The sequence below is a fragment of the Dunckerocampus dactyliophorus genome, chromosome 10 (assembly GCF_027744805.1).
Source record: "Dunckerocampus dactyliophorus isolate RoL2022-P2 chromosome 10, RoL_Ddac_1.1, whole genome shotgun sequence".
Taxonomy (NCBI): Eukaryota; Metazoa; Chordata; class Actinopteri; order Syngnathiformes; family Syngnathidae; genus Dunckerocampus; species Dunckerocampus dactyliophorus.
The window spans coordinates 3311685-3329363 of record NC_072828.1 but is presented as its reverse complement, the minus strand read 5'-3'; the positions used below and the strand labels follow the sequence as shown (position 1 = coordinate 3329363).

The window sequence follows — 17679 nt, the reverse complement described above, 5'->3', positions numbered from 1 at the left end:
CTACAAAAACATCAGAACATAAAGTAAAGCCTTGGTAAGAAGAAATAAATATGATATATGACTTCCATGAGCCTGGAGGACTCCATCCATACGTCTCAGTAATGACTCAAATAACTAATTGATAAAATCATCTGGAAAGAAAGAAAGCAGTCTAGCACGACTCCCAGACTTCATGAAGATTCTTTGGTTTCATCTTCCAAGCCTCGTCCTTCATCTAACCCTGCACATGCTCAGTAACGTCCATGTCTGGTGTCTGGGCTGGCCAATCCTGGAGCATCTTGACCCACTTCGCTTTTAGGAAATTTGATGTGGAGGCTGAAGTATGAGAAGGAGCGCCATCCTTCTGAAGAATTTCCCCTCTCTTGTGATTTGGAAGTTTCTGGGCAGCAAGAATTTCGAGACACCTAAATAATGGCGTTGCATTTGCTAAGGCCCACAGCTTGCAGAAAGGATGGACAGTGAAAAGTGGCAGAAGGTTGATTTGTCTCATGAATCATCCATTTAAAATGCATCCCAATTGCCGCAAATACTGCAAAAGACCTGTTGAAACCTGCATGGAGCCAAGATTCACCCAGAAAACAGTCAAGTTTGGTGGAGGAATATCACACACGCACGGGAAGAATATGCAAACTCCACACAGAGATGCCCAAGCCGAGATTCAAACTCAGGTCTTCCCGATCTCCTGACACGCTAACCACTCTGCCAGCGTGCGGGCCTGTTTTTGTAGCATGTTTGTGTTTTCAAAGGAAAATCTATTTCTGTCATACCGTTATTTTGGTATGCGACCAGACCTTTCTGTCCTCATTAAATGATAAAACTCAATGAATGATACGCTATAAGCCTAATCTAGAGGCTTTTGCTTTTCATATAACATATTTCCAATTCCAAATGAGCAACTAAAAATGAAATTATTTTTTATTGTTCCTACAACTCGGATAAGCAGCAAGACTTTTGTCATGAATTTTTCTGTATGCTATATCAGTCTTTCCATTTCAGAATTTAATTATTTTTTTTATTTATTTTTTTTACTTTTTTATTATTATTTTTTTACTTTTTTATATTTATAAATATAAAAAATTAATTAATTAATTAATTAAAAAATTTTAAAAAATTTAAAAAATAATTTAATTTATTGGAGAATTACCTGACAGTAAATTTCACTTTAATGATTCATTTTAAAAATCATTAAATAATAATAATAATAATTAAGTAAAAGTAATTTTTTAACAGGCTCAATAATAATAATAACAATAATAATCATTCTCATCGTCACAATCACAAGGTACTGTTATGGCCGTACTCCAGCTAAAACTCAACTCGGAATCCTCGACACTTCTTGTCCACACGTTCGGAAGACATTTATTGAGACACACATGAGCATGAGTCTTATTTTTGTCTTAAATGGCTTTCTCTGATTATATCTACTATATTGGGTCATTTGAGTGGAAAGGAGACTATAGGGGTGTTATTCTATGTCTAGAGAGCTCTAGTAATATTAAAAACCATATGCAGAAGGTCGTAAACAGCTTTTCTATGCTCTAGCTATGAAAACATTTGATTTATAAACAAGGAATCCATCCATCCATCCATCCATCCATCCATCCATCCATCCATCCATCTTCTACTGCTTATCTGAAGTCGGGTTGCAGGGGCAGCAGCCTAAGCAGGGAAGCCCAGACTTCCCTCTCCCCGGCCACTTTGCCTAGCTCCTCCCGGCAGATCTCGAGGCGTTCCCAGGCCAATTGAGAGACATAGTCTCTCCAACCTGTCCTTGGTCTTCCCCGAGTCCTTCTACCGGTCGGACATGTCCTGAACACCTCCCCAGGGAGGCATCCTGACCAGATGCCCAAGCCACCTCATCTGGCTCCTCTCAATGAGAAGGAGCAGCGGTTCTACTCCGAGTTTGACAGTGCTTCTGACCGTATCTCTAAGGGAGAGCCCAGCCACCCTACAGAGAAAACACATTTCGTTCACGTGTACCCGCGATCTTGTCCTTTTGGTCGCTACCCAAAGCTCATGACCATAGGGGAGGGTAGGAACGTAGATCGACTGGTAAAATGAGAGCTTTGCCTTTTGGCTCAGCTTTCTGTTCACCGCAACAGACCGATGCAGAGTCTGCATCACTGCAGTTTGGATGTCGATTTCACGTTTCATCCTTCCCTCACTCGTGAACCCGAAGTACTTAAACTCCTCCACTTGGGGCAGGATCTCATCCCTGACCCGGAGATGGGACTCCACCCTTTTCCAGGCGAGAACCATGGACTCGAACTTGGAGGTGCTGATTCTCATCCCAGCTGCTTCACACTCAGCTTCTAACTGATCCAGTGAGAGTTGAAGGTCTCGGCTCCATGAAGCCAGCAGGAAAACATCATCTGCAAAAAGCAGAAACCCAAAGCAGAACCTCTCAGTGCCCTGGCTGCGCCTAGAATTTCTATGCATAAAAGTCATGAACAAAATCTGTGACAAAGGGCAGCCCTGGCGGAGTCCAACCTTCACTGCAAACGGGTGCAAGTTATTGCCGGCAATGCAGACCAAACTCTGGCACCGGTCACACAGGGAATCAACAGCCTGAGTTAGCCGGTCGATACCCCACACTCCCGGAGTACTCCCCACGGAAAACATGTAGACTGGTTGGGAAAATCCCCAAGCACTCTCAAGCACCCTGCCGAGAGTGTAGAGCTGGTCCGTAAGGAATCCACGTGTTACTTGTATTATTTCTAGTTGCACCATGAGAGGAGGAGGAGGCTTTATGATGACCTCCCGTCGTCGTTGCGTGTCAAGATACACATTTCTATGGTCGCCTCAGTTACTACTTTTGTGGACCCGGAAAGTAACTTCCACAAAATGAGCGGTATCGACCCTATTTCATTAAAACTACCCCGTTCAAATTTGTTTATAGTTTTGATCAGAAAATTGCTTAGGAATGCTGACAAATGCCGAGCGGCATTGAATACTGCAAAGCTGCTTAATACGTGAGAGCAAATATGCAATCTTACTGTCATCATTTTCTCGCCGTAGGTTGTGTTGAAAATCGTAGGGCGATTTTGAGTTCAAAGTCATCATCATCATGCACGTAATGCCGTTTTTTGGTACATTATTCCACCGATGCCGAGCATTGTGCTTCACACCATTGAAGCTATCTTTGCCAGCGGACCGACGGCAAGCTATTTGGAGGTCAGTATGCGGGGAGGGATGTGTCAGCTGTTCACTAAATCGCTCCATCACAACAGCACGAGGGAAAAAAAGAGAAAGTAGTGTAAGGGCCGTCTCCTTCGGGGAGTGTGAGTCAGATTTCATACGCACGCATGCTGACTTTGTTAATATGAGAGGCCTTTTTCGCTTGTATGGTTGTGGTGGCTTTTTCTTAATGTACATACACAGTATTTTTCTATGACGTACTCTGTTTTCCATTATCATCACCATGTGCCAGGAGTGTGTGTGAAGATGGAGTTTTTTTCCAGAGCACATCTGAGCTGAAGGTGCGTACCTCACTGCTGATGATCTGGGGTGTTCCGTGTTGCTTGGCATGCGTCTTTAATAACTCCATCCAGGAATGCTCTTGTAATGCTACAGCCTTAGTTCAAATATTATATGCAACTGTACTTTGATGATTCACTCTTGGGGAATTAGTCACTGTCCTGGCTATGACAATAAGCCTATGGAGTAGAACTTGTTGCTTGAATACAAATGATAACACATGGTGTTTCCTTTGTGATGCTGTGTAGGACAGTAATAAACATCCTGGTCCTTCTGAGTGTTACAGGTTCCAACCTCAAGAGCGTGTGGGAACTTTTTTCTGTTTTTTTTTTTTTAAGCTTCCCTTCAGCCTGTGTTAGAGACAGCATCGCAGCCGAGTCTATATTGGTGGCGATGAGCTAAGTCAAGGGAGGTGACAGAGATTACGCCGCTCGTCATTACCGGGGGAGGTCGAGCATGCCATCGCGGGCGATCCACCGTTTGAAAGTGATTCCATTTGTACGCGTTTTGATTTTCTTTCTTTTTCAACATTATTAGCAGCAGCGGCAATACATAAATGTCAAGTAGAAGCAGTACAACTGGCCGATGTCTACTAAGTGGCTACTACAGAGGGAGAGATGGGATTGGTGCAAGTTTGTGGTTACTTTTAAGGTCATTTGTAGGTGAATTTGTGTTACTAACGGTAGATTTTGATCGACTACAACATGTTCATTATGGTGTTTGTGGTTTGCAGCGGTGTACAATAACAGCAAATGGAATGGTCTTCTTGTAACTAACGTTTTTTCTTTCAGCCCGGCTTGAGTAGCTTTAAGCAAAATGCTGACCCCCAAGTGTCACGCAACATCAACTTTGCTTAAATATGTTACATATTTTTTCGGATTATCTTCTACATTGTTCCATTTTTGAAAATGAACGGTAAATTTGCAAAAATGACATTTATAGTTCATGCCGCCACCCATGGCGAACTAGCTCGCAGCTCAGCATCATTTCCGGAAGTAACCTCATTGAGGTAATATGGCTCAGGTGAACAAATATGGAGGAGGGTGCTTACAATGATTATAGCAAAGATTTGAGCAATGTGTCCATAGTTTTCAAGGAGGAAGAAACATTTGGAGATGAAATAGAGAACTTTTAGAACATGGAGAAGATTGCTTGCCTTCAAAAGATGGTAGAATGTTAAGTGTAAATTACTCTGGAATTGCTTATCCTTCGATTATTGTTTAAATCAGCTTCTTAACGAGCGTACAGAGGTTTTTATAGCCTGTTCTAACGGCTATACATGCGGCCTCACGTTGACGATTAATGTTCGGCGTCTCCGCCGCGAGGTGGATGGATTATGAATGCTCACTCACACACCGTGTTTATATTTTTGTTGCGTGTAGATATTTACCTGTCGCCCATTGGGAACCCTGGTCCAGAGAGAAATCTGACACTTGGCAGGCAGTATGGCGGACACTATACCTGGAGGAATAGTAGCGGCTGCAAGTATGTTCTGCATTCATTGACAATTTCAACACTGGTCGTAGACCGCATGCACAAACCTCTTATTTATTGATTTATTTTTCAATTCCTTGTGTGTCCTCGTAATCCAGAGAACCGTCTACAGGTAATGAAAGGCTTGGAGGACGTGGAAGTGTCCGAGTGCGAGAGCTGCTCCTTTGAGGTAACCCTCAACTTGGCCTACATCGAGGGAGTGTGGACCAGGGATGGGATGCAGCTCAAGTCAAAGCCCAACTGTCGCATCAGTGCACACGGGAAGACACACTCCCTCATATTGAATAGGGTGGCTCTGGGAGACGTGGGCTTGATCTCTTTTCAGGCCAACGGTATCGAGACGTCCGGACGACTCACTGTTAGAGGTAGGGTCAGAGGACTGGTAGACTGTCTTTTGTTTTGGTCCGGATATACCCCTACACAAGGGTATTATTGTAATTATTATAAAAGGGACTGCAAGTGTGGTTTGCAGATTGGTTTGCATTCTGCATTTTTGCTTTACTACCAACAACACGTCTCAAGAATCAACCACTAAGCTAGTCCACAGTCCACACATTGAGAAACTTTTCTTTTAATATATTTACAATTGTGGATTGTTTCTTGAATTCCCTCCCAGCTCGGGACATCCACATTGTAAAGGAGTTAGAGGACGTCAGTACAATGGAACGGCAGTCCATCAGCTTCCATTGTGAGGTCAACCAGGTGGACGTGGACGGTCGGTGGTACAGGGATGACTGCAGGATCCGACATGGGGACAACATTAAGATCAGACATCAGGGTAAAGGAGTCTTTTCATTCACGTAGTATGCAAAGATTGGACTGAATGCATTTGAGAAGTAGAATTCCTTCTGTTCTGAATCTGGTTTCAGGTAAAACCCACACCCTGTCTTTTAAGTCAGTCAGGCCTGAGCATGCTGGTGAGATCAGATTCACCGCCGAGCGTGTCTCGTCTCATGCAACTCTTACCGTAAAAGGTGACTCTGTACTATTTATAGTGCATCCATTTTCATAAGAAGTCCAAAAAAATGTAAACAGGCTAGGCATTGATGTTTGAGATGTACATAATTGCCTCCAAGTGTTTAATTGCGCCTGTTCTGTCAATCTTCAGAGCTCCCAGTGCAAATAGTGCGCCCCCTGAGGGTTAAGATAGCCATGTATCGCCACCGAGGCTTGCTGGAGTGCCAGGTTTCTCGGGCCAACGCTCAAGTCAGATGGTACAAGAACAGGAAACAGATCCTGTCCAACAAGAAGTACCAACTTATCAGCCAAGACGTCTTCAGGCAGCTCACCATTGACGACGTCTGCTCCTCGGATGAAGACACCTACACCTGTGACACAGGCGATGACAAAACCTCTTGCCAGCTTCTAGTGGAGGGTGAGATATGCACAGGTGCTGCGTATATACAGTATTAATTACAGTGTAACATTCGGTGGATCAAAATGGATCCTAATTTTGGGATGCTAATCGACATCCGATCCAATCTAGTGTCACACTGTTGGCATCATGAAACCTTTTAGAAACTATACAGGCACTTTTTCATCTTTTTTTAAGACGATATTGCTTCTCAAGACCGATACCCATTAACTTCTTGTATGTATTATTTTTCAAATTTTGATTTAACTGCAGTTTGTGCACACCTAGGTAAGAACGACTCGAACAAAGTTGGATTTGACAAACTGTACCTGGAGATTTGTCATTAAACAAATAGACAGATGCTAAGAGATGGATAGATACTTTCACTTTTCACCGTTGCTAAATATCATGACTTCACTGATCCAGATGTACAAACAGTTGCTCGGAGTGGTTCGCTGGCCGACGGGGGCCGGTGTGGAGGACGTTGTGGCGGGCGGCTTCTGGCGCCGGCTTTTTGGGTGGCTGCAGGGCTTTGGTATGTTGAGGGCCGATGTTTTTTTCTCTCGTGGTGACGTGTTTACGGAGCGTTACAGCTACCGCACGGTGTGTCTGAGGCAGCGGGTAGATCCCACACGATTGACACTACGTTTGTTTACAACTTGTGTTTACAGCACATCACACGTAGGAGAAAAGGAGTGCTTGACCTGCTCACGCTAACCCACCTACACAGTCTCACCTCATTGGAGCGTTTTTTTTTTTTAAATGATCAGTTATCGGAGCTATTGGTTAATGATTGGATTTATTGGTATGACATCATAATTCCTGTTATCGGTCTGATATTTGCCTAGTAAATACTGTTCGAAACATTATTATTTAATGGTGCGTGTGGTGTTTTAAGTCCACTTACCTCACATAACTTCTGATGTATTTTCTTCTTCTCGTAACACCCGTTGGTGAGGCTGGTCCTTCTTTTGGAATAAGTGTTGAAAAAAACCCCACAAAAATCTGAAAAAGCAAAACCCTTGCATGGAGTCGACCTCTTGATAGTTGCTGAGGTATGCCGACATCGCATGCTTTTTGAGATTTAAGGAGGTCAACTTTGTAATAGCTCAGGGATGTTGGACTTCAGAGGTTCTACTATACAGTATCCTCCACAGTTAGTTGGGCTGGTAACAGAAGTGTATATTGTGGCTGTCCTTGCAGAGCAGGCTATCAGTATAGTTCGGGGGATGAGCTCCGTGGAAGTGATGGAACCAGAGCCTGCACTCTTCCAAGTAGAGACCAGCTTGAAGTCAGGGAGGCCGCCCAGATGGACCCTGAATGGTACTGTGTTGGAGCCCAGCGAAGCGGTGGATATCTACAGGGAGGGAACCCTGCACAGCCTGTGCCTCACCTCCACAGAGACCTCCATGTCGGGGCCGGTGGTTTTTGTTGCTGGCAAGAGTCGTTCGTCTGCTCAGCTTACTGTGAAAGGTGGGTGGAGCAACCCTCCCTAAATACATCCTCTCTGTGGTCAGTATCGCTTTCAGTTGGTATACTCTCTCCCGTAGAGCGACCCCTCCAAGTTGTGCACAATTTGGACGACGTGGAAGCCAAAGAGAACAGCTCTGTGACTCTGCGTTGTGAGTTTGCGCCCTCCCCCAGGGTGGTGCGGTGGTTTAAAGGTCGTACAGCTTTGAAGACTTCAAACAAATACAGCATGAGGAGAGAAGGGAAACGTGCAGAGTTGACCATCCATGGACTGGTTGGAATGGATGCAGGGCAGTATCGCTGCATGGCGGGGGGTTCACAGAGCGCAGCACATCTTAAAGTTGAAGGTAGGTCAAAGGACGATTTACTGAGCTGAGCGGTACGTGACACTTGAATCTCTATTTTAAATCGTAGCGCGGAAGCTTAAGTTAGTGAGACACCTTGAACCGGTGGAAATCGAAGAGGACGGCATCGCCACCTTCGCCTGTGAGCTCAACTATGTGGTTGCCCACGCGGAGTGGCTGGTCAACAGCGTCCGCATCTATTCCAATGCCATCAACAGAATCCAGCACATGGGCACCATGCATAGCCTCACCATGAAGAAGCTGAGGCCCCAGCAGAGCAGGCTTACCTTTAAAGCTGGTCTTCTTTCTGAGACGACAACTTTAAAAGTCAAAGGTCAGCTATGATAAAGCACTTTCTTATATATGTTTTTTTAGTTGAGAGAAATATTCTGGCTAATGCTCAAATCACGTTGTACTACTTCTCTTTAGAGCGCCCTGCAGTCTTCCTAAGACCTCTTGAGGATGCAGTTGGAGAAGAGCAAGGGGAGGTCTGCCTCCAGTGTGAAATTTCCAAAGAGTCTGTAATCCCAGTCTGGAGCAAGGATGGCATTGTCCTGACGACTGATGACAAGCATGAGTTGTGCCAGTTTGGAAGGTCCATGGCGCTGATTGTTCATTGCTTGAGCAAAGATGACGCCGGACATTATACCTGTGATCTGGGCACCAGCCAGACCAAAGCTAAAGTTTCTGTGCATGGTTGGTTGAGGAGAAGTCTAAATTAAATGTCTGGTCAGAGTATGTTTAGGTAACAGTATTTACTATTTAATCTATTTACAGACTTGCATATCACTTTTGCCCAGCGCTTGAAGACAACGTCCGTGCTAGAAGGTGAAAACTGCACTTTTGAGTGTCACCTTTCTCACAATCTCAGTGATGAGCCCTCCTGGAGCATCAACGGTCAGGTGGTTGTCTCGAACACTCGTTTCCAGGTTGTAAACAATGGTCGCAAGTACAAGTTGCGCATTAAAGACGCGGTTCTAACCGACGCTGGTGACGTGGTCTTTACAATTAAAGACCTGAGCTGCAGAACCATGCTCTTTGTCAAAGGTAAATATCCAGTATTGGAATCAGGAAATGTCGAGTGTACACCCTAATGCATTTTCTATTTTGTCAGAGAGGCCAGTGCACATTTTTAGGGATCTCCTTAATGTCAAGACTGTGCCAGGTGAGGATGCAGAGCTGAGCTGTGAGATCACCAAACCTGAGGTCACCATCCATTGGCTGAAAAACGGTCATTTAATAAGGCAGGGTCCCAAATATAGGATGAGTGTGGAGAAGAACTTGGCAAAGCTGATCATCAAGAACACCACAATCAGGGATTCAGGGGAGTACTCCTGTCAGGCTGATGGGGTTGCATCCCGTGCCAAGCTTGAGGTCAGAGGTAAGTACTCTTGAAGAAAAATACTGATCCGGAACACAGAATTGGAGAGAACAGCATCTCTCAGCATTTGCACACAATTTCTAAACATATGTATCCGTTCCAGAACTGCAACACACATTTGCACGGGAGTTAAAGGACGCCCAAGCAGAGGAAAAGGGCAAAGTGACCCTCGAGTGTGAGACAAGACTGCCGGCCAAGCGAGTGACCTGGCTGAAGGGCATGATGGAGCTGAGGTCTGGTAGGAAGTATGTCATGAGGCAGAAAGGTGTGGTGCTGTCACTCACCATCACATATCTGGAGAAGTTGGACACGGATATCTACACGTGTGATGTTGGGACCATGCAGAGCCGCGCACAGCTGACAGTGCAGGGTGAGGAAAATGCCAAGCACTTCAGCACTGCTGCTCAGGGATGTTCAGTTCGACTAAGGCAGTACAGTTTAGCTATGTGGAGTCTTCATGGGCCTCACAAGGATGGTCCAATGCGTTTTAAACCTCCTATGGATTGTATGTGCATGACAATAACTGAGATTTATAGTCAATTTTTCCATCTGTCAGGCCAGAGAGTAGTGATCCTGGATGAACTGGAGGACGTTGAGTGCCTCGAAGGCGACACGGTCACGTTCAGGTGTCAAATCTGTCCCAGTGACTACATGGGCGTGAAGTGGTACCTGGATGAGACTCTGCTGTACAACAATAAGCTGAATGAGATCCAAATGTTGTCGGGAGGCTACCACACGCTCACATTTCGACAACTGGCACGCAAAGACACTGGCACCATCTCCTTTGCAGCCAGCGACAAACGATCCTACGCATCACTGTTGGTGAGAGGTGAGGCTTGGTCTTCATCCGTGTTGCTTAACCAATTTAATTGGGTTTTAGGCCGCTGACGGGCCATCTACTATTTTCATGATAAATCCAGGGTTTTACACCGCCCTTTATTTGCATACCAAAGAGCGTTGTACATCATTAGAGAGCTTATTTCGCAAAGATTCGACTGGTATACAGCATTCTCCGTAAACACAAATGTTACGCAAGTCGCAAACATAGCCATGAATGACGATTACCTTCAAATTCTCAGTTTTTCTGTCTTTAATTTATAAACAGCCATGACAAAACTGTCTTGAAAGACAAGATAGAATGTCAGGAAGCCATGGAGCTTTGTTTGCATGGAGTTAGTGAAGACTTTGACCAAGTGTAACAAAGGGTTTCCAAAGGGCACGCTTTTGGAACGCCTGATCCTAACTTCAGAAAAACTACTCAAATTTTGTAGTATCGCTGTCAAATTTGAAATGGGCTTAGAGAAGGACTCAAGCTATGGCCCCATTGTGTTTTCCAGTCCATGACACCAAGTGATTATTTTGAAGGTACACGTTTGTAAAGCCGAGGTCACGTATACAGGCTTCTATGGCCGGTCTCCAGCACATGCAAAAACACGCAAGAAACGCACAGACGGCACGCCTGTGACGTGCTGATTTTCGAGCCGTAGATTGGCCGCGGAGGTTCTTTGTCTTGTCAAACAAACTCTACGGACGCTTAAGTTTTTTCAGGTTGCACGACAAACTTTCACACTTTGTACGTCTTCATGCGTCGTCTATTTGGCCAACGTGTGGCTTTTGTACATTTTGCTGATGTCAGGTTTGGGCAAAATGTCAATTTATGTCGCACTTGCGAACTCCTTTGGGTGTCGTGCACAACGCGTGCGCCCCACATCTGTAATTAGTGTGGCCAACGCAAATTCAGATATTTCGGATGTCCTTTTTACTCTTCATGGTCACCACAACTTCTCCACAAACAAAAAACACCCCAAAAATCCTTCTTCTCAGTACATTCAAACTCCCAGTGTTGGTACCTCTTAGACAAATTCTGAAGAGCCCAAAGCTGTGCCTCTTCTCCGAGCATCCCAATGACAGTTGTACTTTACAGTTGTCCCTCGTTTATCGCGGTTAATTAGTTCCAGCCGCGACCGAGATAAATTAATTTCCAAAGTAGGATTCAATATTAATAAACAGAATATTTTTCATAGGTAGATCATACAAAACCTGTTTATGTCTTTCGAAAAACAGGTTTTAGCATTATTAGAATCCCGGAGACATGAAATAACACCCCAACAGTCACTTTTACACTCATATTATTCTTTGTTTACATCACAATGCGCGGGCTACGGGATCACTGCAGGGACATAATAGACGGCCACCGCTAGCATAGCAAGCTACCGAGCTAACTAGTTGGCCTCTCCATTTTACTTGTTCTAAAATTAAAAGTGTTTCAAATCGAGTGGGGAAGAAGGACAAAGAAGCCAAAAACTTCCCACTTCCACATGAAATGAGAGGAGAACCTTTTTTTCCACTTGATCTCAGCCATGGCATGCTGGCTCTGCTCTGCTGGCTCAGCAGCCAGTCTCCATGCAGTGTGAAAGGTAATGTAATCTAACGTCCTGTCTCATAATATCACTGATGCCTAGTGAGCAAAATACTACGTATAACTTGTCTTTCAATATTTTTTGACTAATAGTAGGTCATAGTCAACCACGAAACAGCCATCATTTATTCATTTGTTTTTGTTGAAAAAACACAATATAATGAGGGACGACTGAAATATGGGTAGGAAATTTTAAGCCATTTAGCCCCCCCCACAAAAAACAAGCATGAAATTAACTGGCTTCACATCTTCACACACCAGAGAGACGTCCAACCATTTGTAAAGCGCTCGAGGACTGCGAGGCTATCGAAGGAGGTGGCCTCGTTTTGTCCTGCGTGACATCAAAGCCGTGTCACATCCTGTGGTACAAAGATGGCTGCCTGATGTGGAACTCCTCCAGGTACTTTGCCAGTCGTTCGGATTGTGAGGCTCGGCTGACCATTCGGGAGGTCTCCCAAAGTGACGCCGGGGTATACGAGTGCAGTGCTGGATCTGTTACAACCAGGGCTGTTGTCACCGTCAAAGGTATCAGTTAGGCTTGCCAGCCAGAATGAATTATGAATATGGAATAATAACAGCAAAATCGGCTGTCTCTTTTAAGCCATCCCAGCCGAGTTCACGCAGCCTCTACAGAGCGTAGAGGCCCAAGAAGGTGCCACTGCTACCCTGACTTGTGAGTACTCCCTGCCGGGCGTCCAGTTTCACTGGAGAAAAGGTGTGGAGAGCCTCAGGTCTGGAGATAAGTACGTGATTAAGCAAAGAAAGACCATCAATTCTCTCATAATCCGAGCTCTCCAGCCAGACGACTCAGGGGAGTATACCTGTCAGTGCAGAGGTCACCACACGACAGCAAGCCTCAAAGTACACGGTAAACACCACGGAACTTCAAAAGGATCATTCCCCAACATGCTCTTTATATTTGTTTCTTGCTTTGCAGCCATCCCGATTACATTCATACAACAGCTGAAGAACATGCAAGCAGAGGAAGGCAGCAATGTCGTCCTGCGTTGTGAACTCTCCAAACCTGGAGTGCCAATAGAATGGAGGAGGGGACAAGAAGCTTTGAAGAATGGTGTGAAGTACCAGATGAGGAGATGGGAGACAGCGCTGGAGCTTTTGATATGGAAGGCTGTGCCCGAGGACAGCGGTGTTTACAAGTGTTTGTCCGCCGATCAGCTCACATCCGCCACTGTCCAAATCACTGGTAGCGAATTCTTTTCTTTGAACCAATCCCCTCAGAATCTTGCCCAAGTGGTCCTAATTATTCCTTGATGTCGGCTCCTCAGCTCTACCGCTCACCTTCAAGCAGAAGCTCCGCAACGTGACCACTGAGGAGGGCAGCACTGCAACTTTACGCTGTGAGCTTTCCAAAGCGTCTCTCTTTGTGGAGTGGAGGAGAGGAGAAGAGCTCGTCAGGAACGGAGACAAATATCACATTCGCCAGAGAGACACCCTGATCGAACTGAGGATCTCGGACGTGACACCAGAGGACAGCGACAGCTACACGTGCATTTGTGGGAGCATTGAGACCACGGCGACTGTCACTGTGAACGGTAGTTATAAGCTAAATATGAAATACAGTTTTTAATTTAAATTGTTAATTTAAATGAACAATTATTGGTCCTTCCCATATAAAAGGCTACTTTGGTAGTGAATTTGAGTTTGCAGTAAAACCTCATTTCCATGACATGCACTGCATGCAGTGTAGTCCTACGCCACAGTAAACAACAATTTACCAAATACTGCATGTCTGCCGTTAACTCACAAGCAACGGTCCTAACACTGCTTACTGCTGTTGCTTCCCAGCTCTCCCCATCACCTTCAAGCAAAAGCTGAAGAACCTTCAAGTGGAGGAAGGACACAATGTCACGCTGTCTTGTGAGCTCTCCAAACCTGGCATCGCTGCGGAATGGAGGCTTGCTGGGGAGCTGCTGGAGAATGGAGAGAAGTACCAGATGAAGCAGAGGGGCTCTGTGCTGGAGCTGACTGTCAGAGACGCTCTACCGGAGGACAGCGGTGTCTACGCCTGTGTCTGTAGAGACCAGAAGACAAAGGCAACCGTTAAAGTTCTTGGTATGTTATACATTATGGGAGGGTTTTTATTGTTGTGGCTAATTTGTACGGACTTTTTATTGATCCTAATATAAGGAGGAGGAGCAGGAGCCTGGTTCGCATTGCTAGCAGTGAGTTGAGCCTGTTTCCGGTGAACGTTGGCCTACGCCAAGGCTGCCCTTTGTCACCGATTCTGTTCATAATTTTCATGGACAGAATTTACAGGCGCAGTCAAGGCGTTGAGGTAGTCCAGTTTGGGGGCCGTAGGATCTCGTCTCTGCTATTCGCAGATGACGTGGTTCTGATGGCCTCATCGGGCTGTGACCTTCACCGTTTACTTGGGTGGTTTGCAGCTGAGTGTGAAGCTTCTGGGATGAGACTCAGCACCTCCAAATCCAAGGCCATGGTTCTCAGTCGGAAAAGGGGTGCATTGCACCCTCCGGGTTGGGGGTGAGGTCTTGCCCCAGGTGGAGGAGTTCAAGTATCTCGGGGTCTTGTTCATTAGTGAGGGTAGGTTGGAGTGTGAGGTTGATTGGCGGATCGGCGTAGCATCTGCAGTAATGCTGTCGCTGTACCGCTGTACGTTGTGAAGAGAGAGCTGAGCCAGAAGGCAAAGCTCTCAATTTACCAGTCAATCTTTGTTTCCACCCTCACCTATGGTCATGAGCTTTGGGTCATAACTGAAAGAACGAGATCTCGGATACAAGTGGCTGAATGAGTTTCGTCCCAAGGGTGGCTGTCTCATATCTGCGGTGCCAACCAACACCTGACGCCCACCCACTTCTCCCGAAGTGACTCAGAGCTTTTTCTTCTTGTCACTCACACACAACAATGCCTTTTTCTAATCTCTGATTTTGAGAGGTCTCCTTATTTTTGAGCCAGTGTGGCATTTTTTCCCCACTACAGCAGACCCTTGCTTTTCTCTGGGTTCTGACACAAGGCTCACTCCAGTGTTGGTGTTACAGTCGTCCCTCGTTTATAGTGGTTAATTGGTTCCAGACCTGACCGCAATAAATTAATTCAAAGGAGTCAAAGTTATTAAATAGAATATTTTTGTACTTAGAGCATAGAAAACCTCTTTATGACGTCATACATAAGGTTTTTTACACCTTTTTACACCTATAGCCACCTTTACACTTCTATTATTCATTGTTTACATCACATTTCACAACTCTTATGCTGCAGGAACGCGAGACGGCCGTTAGCTGGCAAGCTAGCGAGCTAACCAGTTAGCCTCAAATTGATTTCATCTAAACTTAAGAGGCCTTACCCCTTCCACACGGAATGGGAGGAGAATTTTTTTCATTCTATCATGTGGGACATACCATGGCTGACTTCATGCAGTGTTAAGGTAATCTAATGTAAGCTAATGTCTCAATGTTTTGTGTCGTTACTGCCGCTTAGTGACCATAATACTACATATCACTTGTATTTCAATATGTTTTGACTAATAATCGACAATCGAACCGCAATACTGCGAGGGACGACCGTATTAGATTAGATTCACACTCCCCTCCGCTCTTCAGTGGCCATTTTTTATTCAGGCCTAAATATGCCTCACACGCTTAATAATCACATTTAATGTATAAAATGTATAGGTTATCACCACTAATGAATGATCATGTGAGATGATCCATGGAGAGATGGAATCGTGTAGCCTTTAGCCTGGTCGTCAGGCTAGTGCAAGAGGCTGGCAGGCTAAAGAAGGCGTTTCCCTGAGAATGTAAAAGGACGACTTAGGTAAAACGACTGATGCTAATGTGTTAACTTGTGTGTTAACTTGTGTTAACCTTGTTTTACTTGAGGCCGGATTGACTGTCGAAGCTAGTGCTAAAGTAGCCAAACATACTTTTGCATCTCACGGCACACAACGATGGTGCGTTGAAGGACCGTTGAAAACAGTGAGAAAAATCAATGCTTTACGAAAAAACATGATCACAAACATGTAAAAATTTTGGACTTTCTAACGGTGGTACGGTAATCCCTCGCCACATCGCACCTTAAATTTTGCAGCTTCGCTATCACGTCTTTTAAAAAATATATTAATTGACAAAGCGTTGCTGTTTCGTGGTTTAGTACAGCCTTTTATTAGTCGAAACATGCATATTTAAGAAAATTAAAAAAATTTTATTCAGAGTGATATGTAGCATTGTACCCTGGTCACTAGATGTCAGTAATCTCACATTGCTGAGACAATTAGTACTGTCCAGAACAGGAAGTAAAAAAAAAAAAAAGAACAACAAGATTCAAGATTCAAGAGAGTTTTATTGTCATGTGCATAGTACAACAGCAAGGAGCTTAAGTTAAGTTAATGCGTAAATCTGTATTATGTCTTCTTTACAGTTTACAGTATATGTCTTATTTTCTCTTATTATGTCTACTATATTGGGTAAAGGTGACTATAGGGGTGGTATTACATGTCTAGAGGGCTCTAATAATGTTAAAAAGCTATGTTCTCTGTGAAAAAACAGCCTATTTTTAAAGAACAAAATTGAATAAAATATTTTTTTTTACCAAAAATGCACTGAACTGCTATTCACGACAACAATGCACCCACATCTTTCCGATACAGTTACAGACCGTCTTGGGACACGCCCCGATTGCAGTCTTGGTTGGGATATGCCTCTTGAAGTTCTCCCACAACATCATCCGTACAATTCAATAGCATTTTGAATCCGTGTTCTCACTTGTGCACATTTTCTTGTAGCTGTTCCCGCAACATTCAAAGTGACCTTGAAAAACCAGGAGCCAGAAGAAGGCCAAAGCGTGACGCTGCGATGCGAACTGTCAAAAAAAGATGCCCAGGTACAATGGCAGAAAGACGGACAGGCGCTATCTGAGGTGTCGGACAGAAAATATCTGACTAAGCTGGAGGGGAAGACGGCTGAGATGACCATTGTCAACGTTCAAGTGGAAGATTCAGGGAGGTACACTTGCGTCACAGGAGACGAGAAAACCACCGCTGAGCTCAAAGTGAAATGTAAGTGAAACGATACTGGTAGAACCTGCCGAAATCCTTACGTGCCAATGATAACTTTCACGTTGTGTTGCTGTAAACAGCACTTCCTGTCACCTTCAAACGAGAACTCCACGATGTGAAGATAAAGGAGGGTGACAGTGGGGTTTTATGCTGCGAGCTCTCCAAACCTGGAGCTCCAGTGGAGTGGAGGAGAGGTCGAGTACTTCTGAGGAGTGGAGGCAAATACGAGATGAGGCAGGAGGGTCCCTACACCAAGATGGTCATCAACAACGTGGAGGAGAGCGACGCCGGGAAATACATCTGCAAGACCAAGGACAGCCAATCTGCTGCCGAGCTCACAGTCCAAGGTAATGCTTCTAGTTCTTCCTAACGCTAATTATTGTGAATTTTAACATACAGTAGATCCCCGCTTTTACGTCCTGGGACCACCAGTGAATGCCGAAAATTCCACAAGTAATTGACACTAGGGCTGCAACTCAGGGTTATTTTCTTAGTCGATTTATCTGAAGCTTGATGTTTCGATTAATCCTAGACAGAACTGCAACAATTCATCGGTGATTAATTGATTATCCAATTAATCAGCAACTATTTTGGTATTGGATTAATTGCTTTTTTATTGAAAATGTTATATATCCTCTGATTTCAGCCTCTCAAATATACGAATTAGGGATGATCCAATCAATCAGCCCCCGATCAACGTCAGCCGAT

The 17679-nt window shown here is 44.7% G+C and overlaps 1 protein-coding gene across 5 annotated transcripts in view; it reads left to right on the top strand.

Annotated features, from left to right (window-relative positions):
* The first annotated feature begins 3287 nt into the window (after positions 1-3287).
* obscna (obscurin, cytoskeletal calmodulin and titin-interacting RhoGEF a) overlaps positions 3288-17679 on the top strand; it is an 86171-nt gene continuing 71779 nt past the window's right edge. For 3 of the 5 annotated variants that reach the window (XM_054788800.1, XM_054788799.1, XM_054788797.1), the window contains exons 1-21: positions 3288-3479; positions 4860-4962; positions 5070-5336; positions 5588-5749; positions 5841-5945; positions 6080-6346; positions 7529-7798; positions 7876-8142; positions 8210-8473; positions 8569-8835; positions 8917-9186; positions 9254-9520; positions 9624-9890; positions 10077-10349; positions 12201-12464; positions 12541-12807; positions 12877-13143; positions 13226-13492; positions 13746-14012; positions 16699-16971; positions 17052-17318. In XM_054788800.1, the coding sequence (XP_054644775.1) occupies positions 4923-4962; positions 5070-5336; positions 5588-5749; positions 5841-5945; positions 6080-6346; positions 7529-7798; positions 7876-8142; positions 8210-8473; positions 8569-8835; positions 8917-9186; positions 9254-9520; positions 9624-9890; positions 10077-10349; positions 12201-12464; positions 12541-12807; positions 12877-13143; positions 13226-13492; positions 13746-14012; positions 16699-16971; positions 17052-17318 (4858 nt within the window). In that variant the 5' untranslated portion in view covers positions 3288-3479; positions 4860-4922. Of the gene's footprint in view, positions 3480-4859; positions 4963-5069; positions 5337-5587; positions 5750-5840; positions 5946-6079; positions 6347-7282; positions 7381-7528; positions 7799-7875; positions 8143-8209; positions 8474-8568; positions 8836-8916; positions 9187-9253; positions 9521-9623; positions 9891-10076; positions 10350-12200; positions 12465-12540; positions 12808-12876; positions 13144-13225; positions 13493-13745; positions 14013-16698; positions 16972-17051; positions 17319-17679 lie in introns of those variants that run through there. The other 2 variants (XM_054788802.1, XM_054788801.1) reach the window with 2 other exon arrangements.